At 35.7% G+C, this 19,447-nt stretch overlaps 1 protein-coding gene across 1 annotated transcript in view; it reads right to left on the bottom strand.

The window, feature by feature from the left end:
- Positions 1–834, bottom strand: part of LOC146139367 (ryanodine receptor 2-like) — a 118,091-nt gene extending 117,257 nt beyond the window's left edge. The window contains 1 exon segment of the mRNA XM_083393001.1: positions 700–834. Within this exon segment, the coding sequence (XP_083249127.1) occupies positions 700–747 (48 nt within the window). The 5' untranslated portion in view covers positions 748–834.
- Between the last annotated feature and the right edge of the window lie 18,613 nt (positions 835–19,447).

Genomic DNA, 19,447 nt, shown 5'->3' with positions numbered 1-19,447 from the left:
ACATGTTGGTGCACGCACTAAGTAATCCAGCTGCGCGAACACCAATATTCGGTTTCCAGCCATAAGACCGAAATAAAACAACATTAATGTCGGGATAAAACACAATTCGGAATAAGACAAAATAAGACTAATACCTAAAAGTGGAAATAGCGTCTAAATCGGAATAAGTCCTAAATTCATAAGGCCTAAATGGCCAGAATCAGGCCCTATAGAACATTTTAACTAAGTCAATGCCCCACCCCTATGTAAATCACTAACTTCACTAATAATTTAAACCCTACCCTATTTTCTAACCCTGCACCCATAACCCACCAATAACCCCAAACAGGGCCAAAAATCTGTTTCCACAACAGCGGCGCCCTTTAAACTGGGGCGTCCAAACATCGACACCAAAACAGCCGATGACAGACCCATGGCCCCCGATCGTCCCATACCCTCTTCATACAGTTCCAGGCATTATTTTGGCTATTTAGGTCATATTTTGGTGAGTTTAGGACTTCTGTCGACAGATTTAGGTATTATTCAGACGATTAAGTTCTTAGTCTGTCATGGATATAACTGCTTATTTGGCTTTATTATGTAGTAGGTCTTAATACTATGGCGTTATAGAATTTTCTGCTTTGAAGTATAATTGCTTTTTAGGACTAGTTGTGTGTTCCCCAATATTTATTATACAAACGATTGTAAAATGCAACTTACAGTTCTGAGGAAGTGAACTTCGTCGTCAGCGTCGCCCGAGTCGGCCATAGTCCGAAAGTACAAGCAACTGTCGGCAAACGCACAAAGCCTATACTCTTCAGTTAACACAGATTCCTACCTACCACCTATATGCAACGAACCAAGCTATGGAAAGACAAACGAAATATGAGTGAACGACTTGTGCGTTTTAAATCCAATAGATCAGCGTTTATATGCACTACATACATAAAATGAGCAGCAGTTAGTAATTAGAAGGTATAGGCTGGTACTAAAGTCTAACTCTCGCTCAAAAAGGCAAATTATATAAATTGTGCGTTTTCACATTGCCTTAGGTATTTAGGTGTGTCACTGATAACACGAAACGTTCGAATAAATTAAAAGATGATGCTAAACATTTAAAAGTAGAAAGACTGGAAGTAAATGGCTTGTAAAATTATGTATCGTGTAATAGCAAATTTAAGAGTGGCATACATAATTCTCTGGGAAAGAGTAAGCAAGTACCTTCACAAAACCATGAGCAAGTTATTTAATTATATCTAGCCTGCCATTCTTGCATCATTGATCGACGAATTCGGTGAGTCTGCGACGGTTTTCGGTGTACAAGTTATTTGAACTTTTCTTTGTTACTACCTCTTCCAAATATTGAAATAAAAATTGAGCACAAAGACAGAGATAAAATCACGACTGTCACGAGTTATCCGTCAGACAACTATGAAACGCAAGTGAACGTATACTTAATTAAGTGTTTTACAAATACGACAAAGCACAGTGCGAAAGCAGTTTATAGCAATGTACCATTGAAACAATTGTGAAACGCTCTGTATTAAAATCGTCGCTGGAGTTAGGAAGCTTCAGACACAAGAGTTGAAGGTTCTCATTAATATTTAATGAATAGTAAGCGTCCACCTGAGAATTGAAATCGGGCCTAAACCCTAGCACTGGGCGTTTTCAAAGGTCTCGCGAGACCAAATTAGTAATGAGGCCGAAGTTGAAGTTTAATCAACCTAAGTCTTACGCCTTGTTTACACTTTAGAACAATGGATGCAACTTCTCGAATAACGACAATGACTGATTCTTCCACGACAATGACTGACAATTTATAAATCAATGTTTGAATAACTAAACTTTAAGGCTATACAACTTGCCATTTTTCTACGTTTACTAGCTGGGTATACGTTTCAAAAACAACCTATAAGTGCATTTAAGCAGCAAAACAGCTTGGATCTAACACAGCACACAGCTAACAAAAAAAGGTTCGAGATTTTATTTCATGCACAACTACTCAATAATCGAATAAAAACTTACTAAAAAAAATTCGAATAAAAAACTAACTAAAAACTGAAAAACGTTAAAGCTTATCTGGTAAACGAACGAAAGTCCAGCTAACGCAATTCAGTATTAGGAAATCTCAGCTGATTAAACGGAACTCAACGAACGCTGTGTGATAAAGTTAAAAAAACTGTTAGCCTTTTATATAAGCTGTTTTCACACCGACGAAAGTCTTGAAATAAGCAATCCTACTCGTAACTCAATAGGCGTTAGTTGGGAAACTGACTTAAAACTTGTGTACGACGTAATTACCGTAGGCAATACAATCATAAATAACCCGTACCGTAACTTAGACGCCAGAAAATAAAAGGACAGTAACCAGCAGCACCCTTGCGCGAGCAACAAGACTAATAAACAAACTCGCGGAGTAATAATAGTTTGATAACCTAATCAGCTCCAATCAATGCTGCCATAGACCAGCAGTGCTCAACACTTTTCCCATTGCAGCACATCGACAAGGCTACAGCAATTCGCCCGCACACCTATACGCAATATATGTCGATCGACAACAGACAACATCAGCAAATATCCTAAGCAGCCAAGATAAAAGAGAGCTATTTGAAAAGAAACGCCTAAAAATTACACCCCGTGCAATAGCTGATTACAGAACATTGTGGGATTTTAACAGCATATTCCAAAAATGAAACTTGGCATTGGTGCTTTGTACGTTTTTGCTCAACTTATTTTTGTTTACAGCTGCTAAGATTAATTATTATGCACTCATAAGATGCCAATAATGCGTTTAGACTTTGAGGATATGGTAAATCTCCATTTCCACTTTGGCGTAAGTTTAAATACAATTGTTCTATGGAGCGTAATGGTTGGAGGTGGTAGTAAGACGTAGTAAGAATATCAAAGCCCATACAGACCTAGGTAGCATTTTGTGAACTTTCGGATAACTCTTTATTTATTTTTAACATGTTAAATATTCTATGAATATACTCCTAATAGTTCATCCCTAACCCTTGTAGAGACATTTCACAATCATAAAATACCAATAATACATTTAGAGGACATGGTAAATCTTCCTTTCCACTATAGTTTACAGTTTAAAAACAATTGTTACATGATTATACTGCTGACAGTTCACCACTAAAACTCTTGCAGCAACAGCATTACAACTTCGTCTCAGGGCAGCAGAATCGCATATCACCGGTTCTCCTATCTTCACCGGCCCAAGAGGCAGTCAATCGCGCGCCCGAGACAGCTAGTTATGCGGCAATCGCTGTATCGATTACTGAGACGAGCTGCAGGCCCCGCGTCGCTCGCATGACGTCACTCATCACGTGACGTCACAGCTGCTGAGGGCCGTCTGAGGTCGGCGACGCTCGTGGTGCAAAAATATACAGACACCGCTGCGCTGTTGACGAAACTCAATGTTTTTTTGTGGAAAATTTGATTAATATGTAAAATCACTATACTTGGGTACAATATTCACAGACATGTAATAGGCCTAGCTTGATAATGAATTGCAATGCAAAAAACATGAAAACAAAAAATTACGAGCTCGTATCGAAACGCTTTAATTTGATTTACTCGACCTTTCTGGCTTTGCAATTCATTATAAAACCAGTATATTCGTCAAAACTTAATCGTTCTTTAACTTTTATTAATCTTTGAATATTCCTTAGAAGTGGCCAATCTTTTGTTTTCATGCGCCAATTTATAGGAGTTTTTTAAGATGCTCCACACTGACAGCTGTTGGTATGTTTTAAAATAGAATTAATATCAGTGAAAGCCAATTGAGTAACATAAATTTCTGCTGTACTTCATTCTGTAAATCGGTTGTTATTATTTTTACGAGCAGACAGGCTTCTATTGTGTTTTCCCTAGAGTGTATTACGCCACTTGTAATGGTGGATAAGTTGTTCCTCCCTGCGTTATAAGACGGATGCCATGCCATGATCATTAAATGGCGGTAATCTTCATCGTTTTTATTGCGATATCAATTGAAATATAACCCAGATATAAGGTAAAACCGACATTTTGTGTCAATGCCAACTACATTAAAGCACAGTAAATGTCTTTAAACTTGGCAAACGGCATTTTCGCTGAAAACAGCATTTCGAATAGATTTTTCAAAACCCTGCGAATTCTTAACAGTTTAATTTCTCCTTTTAAAAAAGTGATCCGCGTCAGTTGATGCAGGAATCGATGGAGTTCGACCAAAAGACTGCGTCGCACCCTAAAATAGGCTTTTAACCGCAGCGCTCAACGCGGCAGACATTTATTATCGGGCGGTAAACCAAGGTTTATCTCGACCCAAATTGATCGCCCACCGCTGGCAAATCAATTCCGACCCGGTCAAAATAAGATTGATTTATTCGGAACATCGAACACAAAATGAAAAATAATACACCCACACTGCTACGAAAATCACGGTTCTGAGTTCTCAGGGGTCAGCGCAAGACCGCTAGGTACATCGAGTTAGCTGCCCCCTGGTTGCGGTTCTATTCGCATTAAAGATGTTATAAGTAGGGCGATTTATTACACAGTAGGTCTAAGTCAAAATTTGTCAAAATTATTTCAAGTCAAAATCGATTTGAATGCACATAAATCGTTTACAAAATTGAACTATAGTCAACTTTTTTAACTTGTCGTTTAGTTAAAGTTTTATTAATCAATTTAGTTTTGAGTTATAATTATAATAAACAACAATTTAACTGTAGTATGTCCTCATTAGTGCAATATGGTATACGCGAGCTTGCAGAATTAACCACCCAGGCCTAGTCTATCGCATTAGATTCAGCTCGAACTTCGTTTTTACATTATATAGTTTTTATCTCTAAATTGGACAAATATATTGAACAGTATTTAGTGTTTTTTTTTCGCTTTTGATTTGCAATTATCACATTTGTCATTTTGATAACTGCAGGTCTTTGTGAATTTTCTGCAGTGATTTTTACCTTCCTGTTTGTTAAACATTTTTCTAAAGTAATCAATTTTTTGTTGTTCTTTGGCATTTTTATAGTTGTTTGTCTTTTTGAAATGACAAAAATGTCAACTAAGTATTTTCATGAGTTTTGCATAAACCCGAAAAAATAACTGATTGGCGTTAGAGTTAGACCGATAGTCTATTAAAGATTTAAAACGTGTGGCTGACGACGCCAAGACATTAATGTAGTACTTCGAACAACAATATGTTGTTTAAATTAATATCTTTCTAAAAGGTCATTTTTTTGGCAAAATAAAATAAAAAGTAACCCTTCTGTTTAACAGCACTATTCGCAGAGGCGCTGCTTTTAATATGATAGTGGCGTTTCGTGCTACATATTATTGGGAACGGCAATATAAAACAAATTAGTCTACAGACCAGGTTGCATTGTGTTGTTAGCTGGCTGTTATTGCAAAAAGGTGTTACACCAGTTGTCAGCTGTTCGTTAGCACTCCTTAGTTACATCAGCGATCGAGGTCTGACGGAGTTCGACATACGTGGTCAACACCGGGCCTACTTAACACCAACGATCAACACGCACTGCTACAACTGCTACAGTGTTGGCTAACGCTCGTTGGTCCTTGTACTGACTGGAATTAACAGAGAGTGCCGGATTACCCAGTAGGCTACTAAGGCTATAGCCTTCGGTCATGGAAAAATTCGGCCTTAACTTGTTTTTCAATTTTTTATGTATCTACTTTTATTACTTTTTTTCTAGATTTGCTTGCAAAATTAGGCCTTTCCCTTGTAAACAGCCTTTTGCCTACATACCCTTAGTCCGGCCCTGTTGACAGGACATTATATAGAACATAGGTGTTTTAAGTGTAAAAGAGTCACATATTCCAAAATGAAAGAAGTGACTATATAAAACGCCGATTCTTACTGACATGCACAGATACTGTAATTTTGCTCAGCCAGATTTATTTTGAATGTTACGCACCAAAATGAAAATGAAAAATTTACAAGACAAGTACTTGGCAGGTCAGTTATGATATTCTTCAGAGGCAAAAGTAATTTGGCGACTTAACCAAAGTTGACTTACAATCTAAAAAAAATATGAAATACAATGTGAACCAAAAAGCCGCATACCTCTATGATAGAATAAGGGTTGTCTCATACTTTCTGTTTCATTCCATTACCGATACCCGATATTTTGAACAAAAAAGTGTCGGGATAAGTTCAGAAAACAAAGAACGTTACTACTTTAGGGTCAAATAAGCAAAAGAGGTTAAATGAAAAATCCATTGGTAGCTCATGATTTATAGAGTGTAAGAGCGAAAATTGCTTTGCGTTTGGAAACTTATTTATCTTATTTTTATTTTTTAATTTTCTCAGAAATCTACCGTTAAAGGTGTAAACTCTACATCGAATCGCAAAACATGATTGAAATGCACAGCAAGTAAGCAATCGACTTTCCCTTGTCTCTTATAAAAAATTCTTTCTTGTCTAAAACCTCGGTTTGTATGAAATTTGGATTTAAACAATGTAAGATAGCAATTGGCGTTTGGGGCCTTTGTTCGAAAAATTCAATTTAATACCTTTAAAAACCAAAAAAATACTCCTTTTTACAAATAACAAACAAAATTTACCCCAATCGCAAGAAAACAAAGAAAACATTTTTTTACGCACAAAATCAACAGAACGCTAGTTCTAAAGACGTTAATCGAATATTGTTGAAATGCCTTTAAACAGTTTAACTACGTCTTTCGCTGCCAATTTGCAGTCTGTAAATGGGCAAACTTTTTAAGTAAGTCTAAGTAAGTTTTTAAGTAAGTGTAGACCAGTGCTTCTTAAACTTTTTTAGTTTCGTTCACCCCTAGCATCTATCTCCAGATTTCATTCACCCTTGTCTCATGATATGATAAAACTATCTCGTCTATATATAACAGCACGAAATGACTTAGATTGTTTTGATTTTTTTAAGATCAACTCGAGCTAAGTTTCACCATTGCAAATCTACAATTTCTCGAGTCCAGAATCAAAAGCAACAAAAGCACAAAAAGTCACCAAATTGTTGTTCTTATACTACGGCTACCATATTTTTAGCACCCAAAAAGAGGACATTTTTTAGACTGCAAGTAAAACGAAAATAGAATTGTTACGTTTGAGAAATACGTGCCATATCCAAATTTTCAGCAGCGGCACCCTTGGTAATTTTCCTATGACTTGCATCCCTACGAAAAGCAATTCGGAATTTTTAATTAAATATCACTGAGACAACTTGAAAATAGTGAAGCCTGTTGTCGGTGGAAAAAATTTGGATTTAATTGGTTAAATTGGCGCTAAACTGTAAAATCCGGAGGCTTTTCGCAAAACATTTCGAAACCCCTGTTTCTAGCCTGTGATCCAATTATATAAAATATGGATAAAAAATAGTTCAAACGGGGGATGACTTTTATCGTTTATCTATAAGTTAGAAAAAATTATAATTAAATAGGGCCGTTATACCTTCGATGATATGAAAACATGGAATGGCACTCAAAAGAGAATTTGTGCAAAAAAAATTTTTTTGGCAGGTTTAATATTAAAGTTGGCAAAAACAGAGTTTGTTCAGCGCTGTAGGAGTGGTGTACAACCAAAACGAAAACGATACCATTAGAAACATAGCAAAAAATTAAATATTAACTTTTTCAGAGCTCGCCTCCCCCCCTACGAATTGTTTGGAGACCCCTAGAAACCCTTTTTTTCTTTTTAAACCAGCAATTCAGCATCTTTCATGGCTTAAGTATTTTTTGGAAATAAATACAACCTCTCGCCTAAAAGTCTTGTTAGAAGTATAAGCAACTAACTTGAAATGCGAAAAACGAGGACATTTGGACATTTTTGAGCGTCCTCGGAGGACCATTCAGTTTTCTTAAGAAAATAGGACAAATCCTCCTAAAAGAGGACACATGGTAGGCCTAACTTATACACTCAGTGCAAACCAACTATTACAATAAGCAAAAAAACACCAAAAAACAACAGTTCAATAGTTGATTTACTTTAGAAAGTTTGTTACTAGTGACAATAGGATGCTCCTGAACTTTCGTTCACCCTTATTCACCCCTTTTTTGTTGGTTCACCCCTGCATAAATTTTATTCACCCTGGGGTGAACCATTCACCACTTTAAGAAACACTGGTCTAGACTCCAGAGTCTAGGCCAGGGGTGGGCAAATGTATTCAATGGAAGAGCCATTTGCAGAAGCACCAAAGAGCCTCAAAATTATTTCAATATACGAAAACGGTTAATAATGCAAGGCCAGTCGCAATAATAACAGAATTCTAATATAACAAAACGGTAATAATCAACACAATATGACGGTAATAGCAAAATAATACGCAAAATATTTATTAATATAAGTCGTTTGTTAACTAACTCTTCGGCCTCTATGTCTAGTGTGACGTCATAAACGAAATGCTGGCCTAAAATAAAGAAAGGAACAAGAGAGAAACGTTTATAAACGGTATTCTTGGTAACCTTTAGATTTTTTTTAAATATTACGATTCAACTAGAAGAGCCACAAAAAACATGCCGGAGAGCCGCAGGCGGCTCGCGAGCCGCAGTTTGCCCACCCCTGGTCTAGACACATAACGCACAAATGGTACACAGCCTTCTGGTTATAAGTTAACGAAATTTGAACAAAATAGTGTAATCGATTGCCAGTCGATTGAATGCCATTTCACGCTGGCCGTATCTTTGTTTTTTTTTACGAAAAAACGTGTTTTATAAAGTAAACCTACATAGACAACAAGAAAATACTGCACAGCAACTACATGCAATCCGAAATAAGCACAGCCTATACCCTATAGCACTGAAAGACCATAGCAAAGGAATTTTCGGCAATATTCCCACGAGGTTTAAGATCTATTTAAACTGGTCGAAAATAAAGGTACTTGTAAGAGTTGGCTGTAGGCTATGCGAGAAACTACAGTCTACACACAGCCACACACTAATTTAAAATCTGTTGAAACTGGCTTCTTTATCAGTTGAATAATTTACCAATGTGAAAGGGTGGACAAAGAACTCTGGGTGAATCTAACGTTTTACACTACCGTTTTACAAACTGCTAAGCTGCATTTGTGTATCCACCATTTACTAGCAATCGTAAATATTAAGAACGCCCTATCTATTTGACTGCAAATAACTTAAGCCCACAACACAATAAACTTTAAAATCAGAAAACTCAACTTTTCTGCAAAGTTTTAATGCTGTGTGACGTAACAGAGGATATTGGACGAACTATCAGCGCGACAAAAATGTAGGCTTAGGGCTAGGCCTAATTCTGTTTATGTTAGCTGGAACAAGTAAACAGCCTACAGTAAATTGCGCTAATGATTTCATAGTAGTGGTAGTATAAACATAAATCCGAAAGGTTAAGAATCATTGCTCAAATTAAGATTTAAAAAAAAATAATGTAGGCCACCTTACCCTATTGTAAAGCTGTAACTTTCCTAAGCTTAGGTTGCAAACAACAACTTTCAGTGCCCAAGGCAAGGTAGCTTTCTAAGCCAAGCAGGTTATTCGTATAAGATTTCCGATTTTATCAATATAATATCGATTAAGCCAAGCCCAGGTAGATGCCATTTAATTGCAATAAAATATTTTTATTTCGCGCTTATGCGTTGGAAATGGCTAAGAGGGCAAAGAAACCATGAGTCCATTTCAGCAAAAGTTCGTGCTTTATATTTCCCCTCGTACACCAAACGGTGAATTGATTACCATATCACTGTCTTAATCTTCCGGCTTTAATCGTCCCCTATAGCCTAAAGTCGTTGGCCTACAAAATATTTCTTGTAAAAACCAAGTGCCATACTATGCAAAACCTGAAACTTTAGTAATTCATTCCACGTTTGAATGTTGTTGAGATTGTACAAGCTGTCTTCGAATTGCTGTTAAAACAATTTAGCGGTTTAAAGTTGTTAAAAATTGGTAGAAAACCTTAACCAACACATTGAATTGGTTGTTTTATTTCTCCCAACAAAAAAATATTTCGCACGACATAGTGGATCTGCCCACCTTTCCCTGAGTGTTATTCATATTCCCGTCATTCCAACTTAATTTGGGAACTAAACTATGTAGCCTACAAGTAAAACTATATGCAAAAAATATTCAATTTAAAAAATTTGGCAAAATTCCGTAAATTTTGCGGTGATAAATTTCAAGGGGCTTCTGAGGTTTATCGAATAACTGCTAACATATTTAACATATAAATGTACAGATTCTTATTAGGGCTCGAGATTTTTTTTCTAATAATTATACGTTTTTTCTGGCACATTTTAAAACAGATTCGCGCAAAAAATAGCAATGCGGTGTTGACACACTTAAAACGCTTTCTGGTCAGAAAGGTAGATATTTTTCGCGCAAAACTGCTCACAGTCGACAAAGACTTCCTAAAACAACATAAAATAATATTGTGTTGATGTGATAAAAGTTTTAATGCAAATTACAAATCTGGGATTACTAAAACAATTAAATAGTTAAAATTATTCTATATTATAAAATTTTTCATTGGTCTCCAAATTTTTTGGTTTTGATGTTTAATAAAAGTTGTTTATAAGGCATTTCCTTAATGAAGATAAATTACGGTTGCACTGTGAATAATAAAGTTAACTAAGTTAAAATATTTATATCAGGCCCGCGATCGTCAATCAATACAGTTATTCGGCCCTTAATGAACAAAAGTTTGGAGATCCTTGCTTTATAATAATAAATCGTTTGTTGAATGTAATGAAATAAACCAACTATCATGAGAACTGATATTGGAACAATGATATATTAGAATAAATTAATATAATCTATTTGGATATTATTTAATATAGTGGTTGTTATTTAGGGAAACTACCATAAGTAAAATCACCAGGTTATTTTGCAAACTTTACTAGAATAAATGACCAAAAGCTAGCCAACAAACTAGCTAAACGAAGAAATTTCAAAGGCAAAAAAAACATATTTAGCCTCATTTTTTTAGAAAAAAAATTTTACCACAACAATAAGAATGATCTATATTTACAAAATAAAAATTAAAAAATTAAAAATTAAAAAAAATATTAATATTCAAAATTAATATTCGCAACAATTTTTAATAAAAAATAATTTACGCAACTAGAGACCAACAAAATCGCATAGCGCTTGATAATACCTTTCCAACGATGCCACACATGACTCGGTGATAGTTGAGGCCATACGCTTTTATCGTCGATAACCGATCCTAAAATTCATAAGCGATCGCGGTAATTTTTAAACGCCCGTCACTTGCCCAATTTAAAGTGCAAGTGAACGAAATTTTATCAAGACATTTCTACAAACCTTATAATGCCATAGAAAGAAAAAATAGTAAAAAATTTTAATGTTGAAAATATTTCAAATTTAGCATTTGTTATGCGTAATATCGAGTTTTTTCATCCCACCAACATCCGACCAAAAAAGACCCAAAAATCAATTTACGCAACTAGAGACCAACAAAATCGCATAGCGCTTGATAATACCTTTCCAACGATGCCACACATGACTCGGTAAAAGTTGAGGCCATACGCTTTTATTGTCGATAACCGATCCTAAAATTCATAAGCGATCGCGGTAATTTTTAAACGCCCGTCACTTGCCCAATTTAAAGTGCAAGTGAACGAAATTTTATCAAGACATTTCTACAAACCTTATAATGCCATAGAAAGAAAAAATAGTAAAAAATTTTAATGTTGAAAATATTTCAAATTTAGCATTTGTTATGCGTAATATCGAGTTTTTTCATCCCACCAACATCCGACCAAAAAAGACCCAAAAATCAATTTACGCAACTAGAGACCAACAAAATCGCATAGCGCTTGATAATACCTTTCCAACGATGCCACACATGACTCGGTAAAAGTTGAGGCCATACGCTTTTATTGTCGATAACCGATCCTAAAATTCATAAGCGATCGCGGTAATTTTTAAACGCCCGTCACTTGCCCAATTTAAAGTGCAAGTGAACGAAATTTTATCAAGACATTTCTACAAACCTTATAATGCCATAGAAAGAAAAAATAGTAAAAAATTTTAATGTTGAAAATATTTCAAATTTAGCATTTGTTATGCGTAATATCGAGGTTTTTCATCCCACCAACATCCGACCAAAAAAGACCCAAAAATCAATTTACGCAACTAGAGACCAACAAAATCGCATAGCGCTTGATAATACCTTTCCAACGATGCCACACATGACTCGGTAAAAGTTGAGGCCATACGCTTTTATCGTCGATAACCGATCCTAAAATTCATAAGCGATCGCGGTAATTTTTAAACGCCCGTCACTTGCCCAATTTAAAGTGCAAGTGAACGAAATTTTATCAAGACATTTCTACAAACCTTATAATGCCATAGAAAGAAAAAATAGTAAAAAATTTTAATGTTGAAAATATTTCAAATTTAGCATTTGTTATGCGTAATATCGAGTTTTTTCATCCCACCAACATCCGACCAAAAAAGACCCAAAAATCAATTTACGCAACTAGAGACCAACAAAATCGCATAGCGCTTGATAATACCTTTCCAACGATGCCACACATGACTCGGTAAAAGTTGAGGCCATACGCTTTTATTGTCGATAACCGATCCTAAAATTCATAAGCGATCGCGGTAATTTTTAAACGCCCGTCACTTGCCCAATTTAAAGTGCAAGTGAACGAAATTTTATCAAGACATTTCTACAAACCTTATAATGCCATAGAAAGAAAAAATAGTAAAAAATTTTAATGTTGAAAATATTTCAAATTTAGCATTTGTTATGCGTAATATCGAGTTTTTTCATCCCACCAACATCCGACCAAAAAAGACCCAAAAATCAATTTACGCAACTAGAGACCAACAAAATCGCATAGCGCTTGATAATACCTTTCCAACGATGCCACACATGACTCGGTAAAAGTTGAGGCCATACGCTTTTATTGTCGATAACCGATCCTAAAATTCATAAGCGATCGCGGAAATTTTTAAACGCCCGTCACTTGCCCAATTTAAAGTGCAAGTGAACGAAATTTTATCAAGACATTTCTACAAACCTTATAATGCCATAGAAAGAAAAAATAGTAAAAAATTTTAATGTTGAAAATATTTCAAATTTAGCATTTGTTATGCGTAATATCGAGTTTTTTCATCCCACCAACATCCGACCAAAAAAGACCCAAAAATCAATTTACGCAACTAGAGACCAACAAAATCGCATAGCGCTTGATAATACCTTTCCAACGATGCCACACATGACTCGGTAAAAGTTGAGGCCATACGCTTTTATCGTCGATAACCGATCCTAAAATTCATAAGCGATCGCGGTAATTTTTAAACGCCCGTCACTTGCCCAATTTAAAGTGCAAGTGAACGAAATTTTATCAAGACATTTCTACAAACCTTATAATGCCATAGAAAGAAAAAATAGTAAAAAATTTTAATGTTGAAAATATTTCAAATTTAGCATTTGTTATGCGTAATATCGAGTTTTTTCATCCCACCAACATCCGACCAAAAAAGACCCAAAAATCAATTTACGCAACTAGAGACCAACAAAATCGCATAGCGCTTGATAATACCTTTCCAACGATGCCACACATGACTCGGTAAAAGTTGAGGCCATACGCTTTTATCGTCGATAACCGATCCTAAAATTCATAAGCGATCGCGGTAATTTTTAAACGCCCGTCACTTGCCCAATTTAAAGTGCAAGTGAACGAAATTTTATCAAGACATTTCTACAAACCTTATAATGCCATAGAAAGAAAAAATAGTAAAAAATTTTAATGTTGAAAATATTTCAAATTTAGCATTTCTTATGCGTAATAGGCTATCGAGTTTTTTCATCCCACCAACATCCGACCAAAAAAGACCCAAAAATCAATTTATGCAACTAGAGACCAACAAAATCGCATAGCGCTTGATAATACCTTTCCAACGATGCCACACATGACTCGGTAAAAGTTGAGGCCATACGCTTTTATCGTCGATAACCGATCCTAAAATTCATAAGCGATCGCGGTAATTTTTAAACGCCCGTCACTTGCCTATTGTTCCAAATGATTTCTATAATCCCATATAGTTTTAAGAAAAAATGCCTTTGTTCTAACAACGTCCTCGCATTCATTGTCATTCTTCACGCTTTTAAAAGTCTTCTCGCTGTTCTGTTCAAGCTTTTTAGTATAAAGAAAATAATCAAAAGTTATTTATAAAACGACGTCGCACAAGGCAGTAATTCTACAAGGGTAAGTGTATTTTAGTTATATGCCTATCCGTTATTTTACCTCAGAAACAATGCATTTTAACTATAAGCGATTGCAAATTATTATTTGAACTTGATTTTCTTACTGAAGATAGTTTCCACAAATGTAAAAGATACATTATACTTATTGCCAAATGATAACAGTAATAAGCAAACATACTTTTAAATTTGGGTTATTTGTGTTAGGTCAAATGTTTTTAATATGAATTAAAATATTAAAATTGTTGTTCACCAAGAATTTAATTTTTACATCTTTTAACATTGATTACAAAACCATAATTCTTCATTATTTTCAATTGCTTGTTTTGGAATGTTTGTTTCTACACATTCTTTATGGAACCATTCTTTACATTTACTGCACTCTATTAAAAATAAAGATGTGTTATCTCCTAGTCTGCAATTACAATAAATACTCGTCTGCAATAAATACTCGTCTGCAAGAAGGACCTCCAGCCTGCAGTAAGCGATTTTGTAAAATCTTTATCATTTATCAATACTTAGTTAAGTTGGACCTTTAAACGGAATTTTTTTGTAGACGACCGTTGGAGCACGGGTGTCGGCTCCATCGAGCAGTTGGCTCAAAAAGGTCGTCCCTAAGCCTGCGGTAAGTGATGCTGTAAAGGTTTTTTCAATACTTGTTTGAGTTGGACTTTTAAACAAAATTTACTTGTAGAGTGATGAAGATGAGTGGACTATCGTAGGATCACGAAAGTTCACTCGATCGAGCAGCAGGATTAAAAAGGTGGACCCCAAGCCTGTGGTAAGTATTGTTGCAAAACTCTTTCAATACTCGCTAGATTTGATGCTCTAACGCAGTTTATTTACAGACGTCCGTTGGAAAACTTCCTTCGTTTCCATCGAGCAGCGGGCTCAAAAAGGTGGATCCCAAGCCTGCGGTAAGTATTGTTGCAAAACTCTTTCAATACTCGCTAGATTTGATGCTCTAACGCAGTTTATTTACAGACGACCGTTGGAAAACTTCCTTCGTTTCCATAGAGCAGCGGGCTCAAAAAGGTGGATCCCAAGCCTGCGGTAAGTATTGTTGCAAAACTCTTTCAACACTCGCTAGATTTGATGCTCTAACGCAGTTTATTTACAGACGACCGTTGGAAAACTTCCTTCGTTTCCATCGAGCAGCGGGCTCAAAAAGGTGGATCCCAAGCCTGCGGTAAGTATTGTTGCAAAACTCTTTCAATACTCGCTAGATTTGATGCTCTAACGCAGTTTATTTACAGACGACCGTTGGAAAACTTCCTTCGTTTCCATCGAGCAGCGGGCTCAAAAAGGTGGATCCCAAGCCTGCGGTAAGTATTGTTGCAAAACTCTTTCAATACTCGCTAGATTTGATGCTCTAACGCAGTTTATTTACAGACGATCGTTGAAGCACGGGCATCTACTCCTTCAACCAGCGGGCAAGCGAAAGAGGTATTAACCCCAGCGGTAAGTGTATATTTTTGCGAAACGTTTAGTGGTCAAAACAATTTGTGGTCGATCATCTAACTATATTTTCTTGTAGAAGACCGTAGGAGCACGGACATCTGCTTCTTCAACCAGCGGGCCAAAGAAAGTAGTATCCAATCCTGTGGTAAGTGTTGTTGAAAATAACATCCACATTGTGACCTTGGTTTTATCAACGTATTTATTTTTTTGCAGCCAAAGCAACGAATTTATGGTGGGGCACGTATGGTAGAAAAGTCGGATGATAAAATTAAATTAATAAAAAGCGCAATTGATTCGTTTGATTTTGACCGTTCGTGCAGTGCTAGTTGGATAACTTTGGTAGGCAAATTAAAAAAACGAAAAATGGCGAAAAAAGAGATTAGGTGCGAAGTTCGTAGTCTACAAAATTTTTTTGCGCAACATGCTGACGAGTTTAGTGAAAATCAAGGTAATGAGAGTTTGTCAGTTCAGTGTGATAAAAATAGTGTATGGCTTTTCTTCTATCACCCTTCAATCTGCAGGCAGCAATATCGCCCTTTCTGCGCCGTACATCGCCTGTGTAATTTACTTCGAATGTTTTGCTGGCATTAGTTGACAAATCGATGCTAACTTTACAAGTGCAAAATTCAAAAGTACAATAGGCATTACAATGAAAAGCACGACTTTTGCTATTTTCATGATTCCAGAAATGTCTTTCGAACCCAAAACTACAGAACGGGTTACTTTTTTTAAGCGCTTGACGAAACACGCAACACCAATTTCTATTTGTAAAACTTTTACCAACTACGGATTGTTTTAGTGGAATCCACTCGGATTCACAAAGTTCAAATGTATGCCGTGGCGATATTTTAGTGTCAGGAGTCCAAAACTCGCAACTAATGCTGTTAGACAAAGCTGGTTCATTTTGGTCAAACGACGACAATTGATCAACTGGACTCTCACACAACAATGGTTCACTACAAAACTCATCTTCACTAATTTCAACAACCGAAGCACCACTGCTACTACCGCAACTGTCTTCACAAAACACATCGCCACTAGTTTTATCACATTCAACTGACAAATCACGAATTCCACTAAACTCGTTAGCATGTTGCGCAAAAAAATTCTGTAGACCACGAACTTCATCCCTAATCTCCTTCTTCGACATTTTTCGTTTTTTCAATTTGCCAACTAAAATTTTCCAGCTAGCACCGCACGAACGATCAAAATTAAAAGATTCAATTGCGCTCTTTATCAATTTTATTTTATCATTCTGCTTAACGTCAAGACTCTTACTTTTCACCACGTTTTTTACAATATCCATACGAGACACATCCTCAACATTCAACAAAGCACCATTGCTACTACCGCAATGATTATTTTCTTTATACTAAAAAGCTTGAACAGAACAGCGAGAATTTATATGATAGCATCACCCTTAAAGAAGCTTCTTTCCTTCGCAAGTTTAGATCGAAAAGTAGGTGCGAAAAGATAACAGCCCGTTAGCGCGAGAACAATAGTCTGGCGCAAAGACTTTTAAAAGCGTGAAGAATGACAATGAATGCGAGGACGTTGTTAGAACAAAGGCATTTTTTCTTAAAACTATATGGGATTATAGAAATCATTTGGAACAATAGGCAAGTGACGGGCGTTTAAAAATTACCGCGATCGCTTATGAATTTTAGGATCGGTTATCGACGATAAAAGCGTATGGCCTCAACTTTTACCGAGTCATGTGTGGCATCGTTGGAAAGGTATTATCAAGCGCTATGCGATTTTGTTGGTCTCTAGTTGCGTAAATTGATTTTTGGGTCTTTTTTGGTCGGATGTTGGTGGGATGAAAAAACTCGATAGCCTATTACGCATAAGAAATGCTAAATTTGAAATATTTTCAACATTAAAATTTTTTACTATTTTTTCTTTCTATGGCATTATAAGGTTTGTAGAAATGTCTTGATAAAATTTCGTTCACTTGCACTTTAAATTGGGCAAGTGACGGGCGTTTAAAAATTACCGCGATCGCTTATGAATTTTAGGATCGGTTATCGACGATAAAAGCGTATGGCCTCAACTTTTACCGAGTCATGTGTGGCATCGTTGGAAAGGTATTATCAAGCGCTATGCGATTTTGTTGGTCTCTAGTTGCGTAAATTGATTTTTGGGTCTTTTTTGGTCGGATGTTGGTGGGATGAAAAAACTCGATATTACGCATAACAAATGCTAAATTTGAAATATTTTCAACATTAAAATTTTTTACTATTTTTTCTTTCTATGGCATTATAAGGTTTGTAGAAATGTCTTGATAAAATTTCGTTCACTTGCACTTTAAATTGGGCAAGTGACGGGCGTTTAAAAATTACCGCGATCGCTTATGAATTTTAGGATCGGTTATCGACGATAAAAGCGTATGGCCTCAACTTTTACCGAGTCATGTGTGGCATCGTTGGAAAGGTATTATCAAGCGCTATGCGATTTTGTTGGTCTCTAGTTGCGTAAATTGATTTTTGGGTCTTTTTTGGTCGGATGTTGGTGGGATGAAAAAACTCGATATTACGCATAACAAATGCTAAATTTGAAATATTTTCAACATTAAAATTTTTTACTATTTTTTCTTTCTATGGCATTATAAGGTTTGTAGAAATGTCTTGATAAAATTTCGTTCACTTGCACTTTAAATTGGGCAAGTGACGGGCGTTTAAAAATTACCGCGATCGCTTATGAATTTTAGGATCGGTTATCGACGATAAAAGCGTATGGCCTCAACTTTTACCGAGTCATGTGTGGCATCGTTGGAAAGGTATTATCAAGCGCTATGCGATTTTGTTGGTCTCTAGTTGCGTAAATTGATTTTTGGGTCTTTTTTGGTCGGATGTTGGTGGGATGAAAAAACTCGATATTACGCATAACAAATGCTAAATTTGAAATATTTTCAACATTAAAATTTTTTACTATTTTTTCTTTCTATGGCATTATAAGGTTTGTAGAAATGTCTTGATAAAATTTCGTTCACTTGCACTTTAAATTTGGCAAGTGACGGGCGTTTAAAAATTTCCGCGATCGCTTATGAATTTTAGGATCGGTTATCGACAATAAAAGCGTATGGCCTCAACTTTTACCGAGTCATGTGTGGCATCGTTGGAAAGGTATTATCAAGCGCTATGCGATTTTGTTGGTCTCTAGTTGCGTAAATTGATTTTTGGGTCTTTTTTGGTCGGATGTTGGTGGGATGAAAAAACTCGATATTACGCATAACAAATGCTAAATTTGAAATATTTTCAACATTAAAATTTTTTACTATTTTTTCTTTCTATGGCATTATAAGGTTTGTAGAAATGTCTTGATAAAATTTCGTTCACTTGCACTTTAAATTGGGCAAGTGACGGGCGTTTAAAAATTACCGCGATCGCTTATGAATTTTAGGATCGGTTATCGACGATAAAAGCGTATGGCCTCAACTTTTACCGAGTCATGTGTGGCATCGTTGGAAAGGTATTATCAAGCGCTATGCGATTTTGTTGGTCTCTAGTTGCGTAAATTATTTTTTATTAAAAATTGTTGCGAATATTAATTTTGAATATTAATATTTTTTTTAATTTTTAATTTTTATTTTGTAAATATAGATCATTCTTATTGTTGTGGTAAAATTTTTTTTCTAAAAAAATGAGGCTAAATATGTTTTTTTTGCCTTTGAAATTTCTTCGTTTAGCTAGTGTGTTGGCTAGCTTTTGGTGAATAAATGTACAACGCATTTTTAACTTTTTTAGAATTCTTATATTGGCATATATATATTGAGTAACTTTATTTAATTTTAAAACAGGGCATACCTTGATATGTTAT

Source organism: Ascidiella aspersa, chromosome 6, assembly GCF_963924565.1.
Source record: "Ascidiella aspersa chromosome 6, kaAscAspe10.2, whole genome shotgun sequence".
Lineage (NCBI taxonomy): Eukaryota > Metazoa > Chordata > Ascidiacea > Phlebobranchia > Ascidiidae > Ascidiella > Ascidiella aspersa.
Note: the sequence above shows the minus strand (reverse complement) of the source record. Positions and strands in the feature narration are given on the sequence as shown.